Source organism: Aedes albopictus, chromosome 2 (genome assembly GCF_035046485.1).
Source record: "Aedes albopictus strain Foshan chromosome 2, AalbF5, whole genome shotgun sequence".
Lineage (NCBI taxonomy): Eukaryota > Metazoa > Arthropoda > Insecta > Diptera > Culicidae > Aedes > Aedes albopictus.
In genome coordinates, this window is record NC_085137.1 from 86,221,587 (window position 1) to 86,232,124 (window position 10,538).

At 38.0% G+C, this 10,538-nt stretch overlaps 1 protein-coding gene across 1 annotated transcript; it reads right to left on the reverse strand.

The window, feature by feature from the left end:
* Positions 1-4,445: 4,445 nt before the first annotated feature.
* On the reverse strand, positions 4,446-6,031 carry LOC134288964 (transmembrane inner ear expressed protein). Its single transcript, XM_062854900.1, has 2 exons — positions 5,013-6,031; positions 4,446-4,947 (listed from the first exon to the last, which is right to left on the reverse strand). The coding sequence occupies exons 1-2, from the start codon at positions 5,263-5,265 to the stop codon at positions 4,835-4,837; spliced, it is 366 nt and encodes a 121-aa protein (XP_062710884.1). The 5' UTR covers positions 5,266-6,031; the 3' UTR covers positions 4,446-4,834.
* Between the last annotated feature and the right edge of the window lie 4,507 nt (positions 6,032-10,538).

The window sequence follows — 10,538 nt, forward strand, 5'->3', positions numbered from 1 at the left end:
CCAGGAAATGCGTCGCACAATTCGGAGATTAGACCCGTCCCTGCAGGGAGTAAACTACACCGTAAAACTAAAAGTACGACCATGCTCGAAAGCATGGAAGCTTAAACAAATGCCCCCAAATGTAGTTTAAAACTTTTTATCAAACTCGATAGGACTAAGAAATGAAGCAAGCAAGATATACAACCATACTAAACCAATGTTGTTTATGAGTAGTCAGTTATAATGTTTATAATATGAATGAGCAGATAAATCTGTAAAGTTGTATTTTGAAACCGAGAAATGGGAAGTCGATTAGCTAGAATTAGCAATAGATTCGATGACCTCGTAAGGAAAACATCTTTTTTTTGTATTATAACATCAATCTACGAGCAAAGACGAAATTTGCCTCAAATTTTTGGAGTGACAGTGGAGGAAGAGCATGAATTTATTTCCCTTTAATTATGCAACACATACACGGAAACACATTCATCCCCAAAACAAGGATAACTACAAGAAATTAAATAGAGTGACAGCATGTTTTGTGAGGCAACAACGTCTAGTTCTCTTCATGACCGTCATAGTAAGTTGATAGCAAAAAAGCGTTTATTTTATGGGAACTAAAGTGAAGAGGAACCTAATGATCAAAACCGGTATAGGGCGTATAATAGATCACCGTTAGAATACACTAATTCAGAGCGCGAACAAAACCAGAAAACAGCATGTTAAATAGCGGTACATTTCGAAACTATAACGAGGAAACAAATTAAATTTAATAAAAGAAACGTGTAAGATACATCAAGCGTTAGGATATGTGTTGTTACTGATCCGAAATATCCGTCATAATGTACTGAAGCTTTCGTAAAAGCATTTAGTCCCTTGACAAAATTTTGGGAGAATCTCTGAAGGACTTTCTAAAGGAACATCCTCAAAACATCCCTACAAAAACTTATAGAAGAATTTCTGGAGGAGTTCCTGAAAAAAAATCAATAGTTAAGTTCTTGAAGGGTTTTAGGTGAAAAAGAAAGAATCCCAGAATATATTCTTGGAAGATTCGCAAGACGAATTTCTGAAGGAATTCCTTCGAGGGAGCTGCAGGGGTTTTCTTGAATCCATCTTGAAGATCCATCCATTCTTGATTAAATCCGTAGATGAACTCCTAAAAGATTTCTTGGAGAACATTGTGAAAGAATTACTGGATAACTTTTGGAGAATTTCTTGGCTCCTGTTTGCATCTTTCCAAAATTATCTTAAAAACGATTTCAATACAAATCCTGGTGAAATCCTTGTGTGCATCCTTGAATAATATGATGGAAGGATTTCTAAAATTTCTGAAGGAACCCCTGATTTTTTTTTAGAGATTGCGATAGGAGTTTCTGTAATTATTTCTTACATATAAATTCTTGGTAATTCTTGGAGGAACTCTTGGATGAATTACCTGAGGAGTTCCTGGAGAAACTTATGGATAAAATCCTGGAGGAATACCCAGATGAATTCCTTGAGGAATTCTTGGAGGAATCTGTTGATATCTTTCGATATTGCTGTAGGGCTTCTTGGAGGAATTCTTGGAAGAAATCCTGGAGGAATGCCTGGAGGTATACCTAGAGAAACACCCAGTGGCGTCGGGTAACCTCACTTTTTACCTGTGCACCGACCCTAAAACTTGCAATTGCAGGGGATTTATGATCAAAATCAAAACAGAAATGAGTGAAAGCAGCTATTCTCGTCATTTTCTAATTATTACAAGCAAATTTGCTCAAAAAATTCAAGAATTTATACTTGGTGCACAGGTAAAAAGTGAGGTTACGCGACGCCACTGGAAACACCTGGAGATATTCCTGGAGAAGTTCATGGAGGAATCCTTTGAGCAATACCTAAAGGAATCCCTAGAGGAATTCCTGAAGGAAGGCTTCGAGGAACCCCTGGAGGAATGCCTGTTGAAATTCCAGGAGGAATCTCTAGCGGAATTCCTGGAGGAAACCTCCTGGGAACTTAGAGAAATTCCTAAAGGAATCTCTTGATGACTTTCTGGAAGAATGCCTGTACGAATTCCTGGAGGAATCTCTAGAAGAACTGGATCATTTCGTAGAAGAATCTCTAGCGAAATTTCGGGATCATTACATGGAGAAATTCTTGAAGAAATTCATGGAGGAATTCTTTGAGGAATTGCTGGAGAATTTCCTGGAGGAATTCCTGGAGATATCCCCGGAGGAATCTCTGGATAAATTGGCAGAATGCCTGTAGGAATTCCTGGAGGAATCTCTAGAGGAACTCCTCCATGAATCTTTGAATGATTTGCTAGAAGAATCTAGAGAAATTCTTCTGGATCATTTCCTGGAGAAATTGCTGAAGAAATTCCAGGGGTAATTCCTGAAGAAATTTTAGGATAAAATTCTGGAGGAATGCGTAGAGGAATCCCTGGAGGAATCTCTGGATGATTTCCTAGTAGAATCTCGAGAGGAACTCTTGGATCGTTTCTTGGAGGAATTCCTGAAGAAATTTCTGAGCTAATCTCTGGAGAAATTCTTTGAAGAATTCCTGGAGAAATTCCAGGATGAAATCCTGGAGGAATGCCTAGAGGAACTCCTGTAGGAATTCTTGGAGGAATCGCTGGAGAAACACCTGGAGCAATGCCTGGAGAAATTTCTGGAGGAATGCTTGAAGGCAGGGATGGGAACACTCACTTGTTAAGAGTTACACTCACTTGCTGTTTTCTCAGCTCAGAAGCTTGTAACCAAGAAATGATGTATGGACGATTTTTGCCTTGTGGTTTTGTCTAAAAGTTTGCCGAATAGAGTAAGGGTCGCACACGCATACTGAAGTCGTGACAGAGCTGTAAAAGCGACTCTCCATGAGGTGAGTGTAATTTACATTCACCTCTTGAAGAGTTGCCTTCGCCACTCCCTCCCGACTTCGGTATGCGTGTTCGACCCTTACTCCATTCGGCAAACTTTTAGACAAAACCACAAGGCAAAAGTCGTCCATACATCGTGTCTTGATTGCAAGCTTCTGAGCTGAGAAAACAGCAAGTGAATGTAACTCTTTGCAAGTGAGTGTTCCCATCCTTGCTTGAAGGAATACCTAGAGCAATCCCTGCTATAGAAATCCCTGGAGGAATTCCCGGAGTAATCACAGGAGGAACTCCTCCAGGAATCTCTGGATGATTTCATAGAAGAATCTCTAGAGGAATTCCTGGATCATTTCCAGGAGGAATGTCTGAAGGAATACCCGGATCATTTCGTGGAGAAATGTCTTGAGCGATAGAGGAATCCTGAAATAACCCATGAAAGAATGCCTTAAGTAATTTATGGAGGAATCCCTGGAGGAATTCGGGGGTGAATCCCTAGAGAAAGTCCTTGAAGAATCACTAGAGCAATTCAAGGACGAATCCCTGAAGAAATTCCTGAAAGAGTTCCTAAAGAAATTGCTGATCGAATTCTTAGAGGAATCCCTGGAGGAGTTCCTGAAGGAATTCCAGGAAGAAATTCCAGGAGAGATTCCTAAGGGAATCCTAGGAAGAATTTCTGAAGAAATCCCATGTGGAAGTACTGAAGAAATCGAAGAAGAAATTCTTGGAGAAATCCTGAAGGAATCCTAAGTAGAGTTCATGGAGGAACTCCTGGAGGAAGCCCTGTAGCAGCTCCTGAAGAAATCCCTGGAGGAGTTCTTGAAGAAATTCTAGCAAGAATTCTGGAATCAATCCCAAATGGAATTCCTAAGGGAATATCTTAACAGTTCCTGGAAGATATCCTGGATTGAGTTCTGGAGGAGCTCCTGAAAGAATTGCTGAAGGAATCCCTAAAGGGATCCCAAGAAAAGTTCCTGGAGGATTTTTTAAAATAACCGCTGGAGTTGTTCCTGAATGAATCACAGAAGGAATTCCCGATGGAATCCCTGGATCAGTTCTTGGAGAAATTGCTAAAGAAACCCCATGAGGAATCCCGGAAGCAATCCCATGAGTAGTTTTTTAGGAAACTTCAGGAGAGCTTTCCTGGAAGAATTTTTGTAGGAATCCATAAAACAATCTAAATCTATGCATGTCTGCAGTAATTTCTGAAAAAAAAATTGAAGGAATCCTTGGATGGACTCCAAAGGATTTTTTGTACGAAATTTATAAGTAATTCCTGGATTAATTTTTGTACATTCACAGTTAAATTTTCTAAAAGAATTTCTGGAAGAAATTCCTGTAGAAATACTTCTCAAGCGGAATTCTTGAAGTCATACATGGAGAAATCTCTGAAGAAACACCTGCAGAAATACCTAAAAGGATCTCTGGTGAATGCAGAGGATCTTAGGAAATCCCTGGAAAATTCCTGAAGGGATCATCGAAACAACACTGGATCAACCTGGGCTGGAGCACCACTGGAGAAACCTCTAAACATATCACAGGAGAAATTCTTGACCCTCCTGCTTCCCTCTGGCTACGCTCATGCCTTTAGGTCACAATTTGTAAAAACATCGGTTACAGTGACCCCACACCGATGAATCACCTTAATTTTGTACACTATTTATGAATCACCATGTTGATCAAATGAGTGATCCATAAACTGTGGTAATTTTTGCCGATTCATAAATTGTGGGGTCACTGTATATTTGAGAATGACTTTTGGCCTAGTTCTATGGTTTTAGGAGACGGCGAAACAGCAGGGGTGATTCATTCATTGCCATCTATAATTATTTGAGAAAGTCAATCAGTTTGTAATCTTTCCACTAAAATGCATTCTATTTTTAGTTGAATAAATCAAGATTTATTTTCTGCAATTTATAAGATAAGCAAAAGAAAACAATTTATATGTGCTTTACAATTACAATCTTACTTACTGAACTAGAACGGTTGATACCTATCACGGCAAAATGTTTAGACATTCCCGAATACATCATTCACGAACTGATTATCTTCGTTTTCGTCAATTTCCTTAGTCACATTTTTCTGCTGCTCCAAAAGACATTCTTCACGTACGCGTTCCAGGGCTATAAAAAAAAGATTACACTAGCTCAGTACCCCGAAACCTGTAGAACACTCCCCACCAACCAACCTTTCATCAAATCCATCTCATCGATTTCGGCATTGTTCATACAGTCCAATCGCTCGCGAAACTTCTTCGTCAGCTTTTTGCGATGGTAATCCGCCTCAATGTCCTGCTTGGTCCGCGGAATCCGGAATCGGAAACAGCAGCACAACATAATGACGACACCCAACACCGATCCGAGGCATAGGAACAACAGATGCCACACTCGTAGTCCCAGGTCGGTTTCATGCTCTAGGATAGCTTCCGCCTCTTGGTCCATTGCTCATCAATTTTTCACGCAGCACTTTACGTGTTATCAGCTGAAGATCCTTATCACAACTACCAGGGGCGCTTTTGTATGTCTGTTGGCTGCTGGTCGTGTGTCAAGGATCAAATTTATCGCGCCCGGTCGTCTGCCAGTGCAGTGTTAACGGTTAGAAGTGGACTCCAATATACAGACTGTACGTTCCAACAGAGAGAGAGTCTTGCCAGCCTTGCCTATTCATAAAAAATTCTATGCAAGAACAACATAAGTCCATTTCTACGAAAAAAAAGAGATTTTTATTTATTAGGAGACGTTAAATATTTATCTGTAGCTTTCCGTACGTTGTATTTCCCTTGGTATTTCCTACAGTATATCCAAAAGCATCGGCACCAAACATTTGTTTCATTGAAAGCAACATTTTTACCAAGAAGTTGCTAGATTTTAGCAAAACTGTGTCGAATGGACTTAAATACGTCACCACACAAATGATTCATACTCTTTGGCTATGTGAAATTTAACACTAACGACGACGGCGGAAACAGAATTGCAAGGTGTAAGCATGCTAAAGCCTTTCCATGAGCGCTGTAGTAAAAGGAGCGGCAAACTATTTACCAGTTAAACATCGGCATAGATGGAAGTCGTTGCTTTATTCACAGTTCGTCGAAAGGCGTGGATCGGGCGGGTATTTAAGGTGTGCCACCCGCTGGTTGGTTTATGCGATTGTTAACGTCGCAGGCATATCCTTCGCCTGCACTTGTAGCTGACGACGAGTAATAACGAGTATGGCTTGCCGTAGAAGAAAAAAACGTTTCAGTGAATGAGCTATTAAAATTTATCAATGAATTTTGACGAATTAATCATAATGACAGCTACACAATTTTATTTAGAAAAAAGTTTTACGAAATATTGACTTCATACATTCTATAGAGTTTAAAAATAACGTGGCATTATGTTGAAGTGCATTAAAATAAGGAAAAGTTTGATCTTTTGCTAAAGAATGTATCCATTTTTTTATTTATCGTTTTTTGTCATGCATAGTACAATATTGATTGTGTGAAATAAGCTTGAGAACATGATAAAATAGAACTAATTACTAATGTTATAAACAATTTCTGTAGAACGTGTTTTCTTGAAAGAGGCTTACCGTGGCTATGATTACAGTCATACTGCTCAATTGAAACACATATTTTCGAATGAGTGTATCTTCCGAGGTAGATTACAAGTGGTAATCAAAATACGCGTGTCTGTCGAAGGATAAGCATTATAGGGCGGAATTAATATGTACAAAACTGATAACACTCATTCGTAACGGGATTCTGCTGGGAGGGTTCGAAAAGTCGATACTGGAAAACCGGGAATCCTCAGGGAATTTTATTTAACAGACAAAAACCTGGAATACTCAGGGAATTTCTTGAGTACTCAGGGAAATTTTACTCCGATAAAAAAAAAAATTGGGTCGTATGAACCTGGTAGTACAAATCCATATAGAAATTTCGCTACAAGATTTTTTTCCAAAAATTTCATCAGAATTTCTTTCTGGAACTTCTTTAAAAATACCTCCTGGAATATCAACCAGGATTTCTTATAAAATTCCTTCCGCATTTTTGACGCTATTTTTCTTGGTATTCCTTTTTGATTTTTTTCAGGAAAGGTATACTTCCGGATTCTTTCCAGGATTCCTGAATACCAACCGATTTCTCCTGGAGTTTTTCACGGGGATGCTATTTCTTCCCAGAGTTCCTCCAGTGTTTTGCTCAAAGAAATCTTCGTAGGATTTCTTCCAGAATTTATCCCGAATACTCTATAAGAATATCTGTCGGGATAAATCGTGGAATTTCTTTCGGCACTCCTCACGGACATTTTACCCGATTCCTTCCGGTGTTCCTCTTGGGACTTCCCCAGAAGAACTTCACAGAATGTCTTTCAGAGTTGCTAAAGGAGTTATTCCGGGGTTTCTACTAAAGTTCCTCCAAGGGTTTCTGAAGGAGTTTTCACGAATTTACTGCAAGAGTTCCTCAAGAGATTTCTGTGATATCTTCAAACCATTGCTTTGGGCTTTCTTCCTGGTCTCCTACAGGAATTTGTTAAAAGTTTTCGCGAGGTTTATTTTGAAGTTTTTCCTTGAGATTTTTTCGGAGTATCTCCTGGAACTTCTCTCAGAAGATTCCTTCCGATGTTGGTCATGAGATGTCTCTCAGAGCTTTTCTTAATTTACCCTGGATTTTCTCCTAAGATTTTTTTTCCAGGGTGCCTTCTGGGATTTCCACAGGAGTTATTGTTGATATTTCTCATTGAATTCTTATCTTGCATTCTTTCAGAGCCAGGCTGTTTCTTGTAGTTGTACTGGATTTCTTGCAGTGATCCACCTGAGAGTTTTTACAGATATTCTGTGCATTATTCCCAAAATTCTTCCCGGAATCTTTACCAGAAATTGTCCCGAGATTCTGGATACTCCTTTAGGGATTTCTCCCAAAGTAATTGCAGGGATTCTTCTATGGGTTTTCCTCAGAATGTCTTCTGAGATAACTGACCTACCTTATAGGAAATTCATGGAGAAATATTCGAGGGAATTCAAATAAAATCTTGCGAGAAACTCCGTAAAGTGTTATTGAAGAAATCTTGAACTTCAGGAAAAACCTGAGAAAAAAATGAGACATCTCGAAAAAAGTTCTAGGTAATAGTAATCCCGAGAAGAAATATCGAGAAGGAGGAATTCTGAAAACCTCATGGAATCCTGAAAGCAGCTGCGGACGAAGTTCCGCGAGGAAAACAAGAGGAATATCGGAAAACTATCGGTAAAAATCCAATAGTTTATGGATAGCTATCCCGGAAAACCGCTAAAAAAGACATGGACACTGACTTCAGCCGGCGGCTGTACCGATTGAACGAAACTTAACACGGAGTGGCTACGGATAAGAAGCTATTCTCGTGAAACATTTCATCGCTCGGAGTGGGAATCGAACCCTCATCCACCCGGACTCTAACCGCATGGCTACGAGGCTCTACCAATGACATTCTTGAAGAAACTTTGAATAGTTTTGGATGGATCTTCAGGAGGAATCCAGCGAGAATCTCTAGAAGTGTATAGGAAAACCTTTGCAAGGAATATCGGGACGTACTTAAACAGATATCTCGTGTGAAAGAATCCTGCGGAAAGCCAGGAAGAAACTTTGGAAGAAATTCCAGGAATTATGCTCAGAAATCTTGAAAGAATTTCTGAAGAGTAGGGGAACTTACGTATTTTCGGCATTTTTTTTCTCTTCGTCATGAAACCCCCCATTCGAAACCTGTTGAACTCATAGTTGGCATCAAATCCTTCCCAACCAAGCTGAATATGATCAAGTTTCAGGCAATTTGGCCGGCATACATCCCTCATGACGAAGAGAACAAACCTGCCGATGATACCCTAAGTCACCCTTTATAATTTTTAGAAAATTTGAGTTATTTTTTGAATTATAAACTTTCAAAATTTCATCTGGAAAAACCTGGAAAACCCAGGGAATTTTATTTTGAGTTATGAGTAGACACCCTGAAGATGAAAGCACAAATCTTAAACAAAACCGTTACTTGTGGACCTTATTATGTCCTTAAACAATTAGTATAGAAAAAAAAGGTTAGCCCTTAACTCTGAACCGAATGCAATGACATTTTAAGCGTTTATGACTAATATAATAAGCTATGAAAAACTTTTGACTTAATTTGAAGTTGTTCACGAAAGAAAAATATGACGGTTAAATTAGTTTTCTAATATTACACAAAATTATTCAAAATTTCAACATCATTTCCCAATTTGAGATGGTAATAATACATAAGTGACCCGATTTTGTCAGCCCCTTTCGGGAACACATTTTTTGCTCTTCTCGAAAATCTAAACAGTTTTTTAAACTTTTTACCCCTCTATGGTCTGCCTTTCAGCAGTAGTTCGATGATGAACGTGAATGAATTGGTCAAAGTTTGACCGTAAGAAAATGAGAGCAAAAAGTTCGTCGCGAAATGAGGGTGACAGAATCGGGTCCATACTGTACTTCATTTAAATTCCCTCTATCTCATTTGAATAAAATTTGTTTTGAAGGAGTCATAAAGTCATAAACGGTCAAAATTCCATTACATTCGGTACAATGAATCCAGTATTTTTACAGTATGACCCGTAAAAAAATGCGACAGTTTTCAAAGTCATCGTTCCCCCACTTCGAACTGAATAAACTTTGCATGTATCTATTGGATAGTATAGTAGAGCCACTAATCTAATCTGATAATGGCAAAGAAACATAGACTGATTTCATGCACATAACTTTGGAAATATATCGTTGAACATATGGATGTCGAAATCGTCCACGCGTCAGAGGCCGTTTTTTAAGGATATAATTTTCTTTCAATTGCTTTCAATCACATTCAATCAAATTTTAATTTCAAAATAGTACTTTTATGGCTGGATAAGGTCTTCAGGAGTTCGTTGGTTCGTCGGATAAGAACGAAAAAAAAATTTAACCTTAAAAATTAAGAGACATTTTCTGAAAATTGAATTATTTGACAAATGATAATTTTTAGAAAATATTATGTTTTAAGTACTTAGTATTTGTACCTATCATAAAGGTAGGTTCATATGCCTTCATCGACAAAAAATGTTTTGAAAAATGTTCAAACAGTGTTAAGTTTTTTATTAATTTATCTTAAATACGGTTTTTAATATGTAGCACCTTTTTTAGTTTTTGTTTCCTAAACATTTGAAATTATTTTTAAAATATTTTTCAAACATGGGCGTATTAAAGAGCACATATTTCTTCATGGTTTCCATGTGTTTAAAAGTTTTTATCTTAGTTCATTTTGCTCTGAAAATTAGAGGAAAACTTGATTTTATTTAGAAATTGTTAACAATTATAAGGTATCCCATATACGTAACCAATGAATATTTTTAAAAATTTTAGAGATCCTGTATGACAATGACCTCCTTATTGTATCCCAATCCAAAAAAGTTTAATTCATTAGGATTATTTCATTAAAAATCATCAAATACCGCAAAAAATGGAATGTTGCATTTTTTTATGGTTTTTACTGTAACATGAACAGCTTCATGTAGAATATGTTCATTGTAATTGCCTCACAATATACAAATTCATTGCAGGCAAAGAAAATCCTTTAAATAATAACTGTGGAAGTGCTTAAAGAACACTAAGTTGAAGCGAGGCAGGCCAAGTCCCAGTGCGGACGTAGAGCTATAAAGAAGAAGAAGAAGAAGAAGAAGCTTCCCAAATTTGGACCATTGAAAGACAACTAGGGGAATCAACGTA

Coding starts and splice junctions, on each gene's coding strand:
- LOC134288964 (XM_062854900.1), bottom strand. CDS start 5,265: ATGGACCAAGAGGCGGAAGCTATCCTAGAGCATGAAACCGACCTGGGA. Junction 4,948..5,012: donor TGAGATGGATTTGATGAAAG/GTTGGTTGGTGG, acceptor TTTTTTTTATAG/CCCTGGAACGCGTACGTGAA.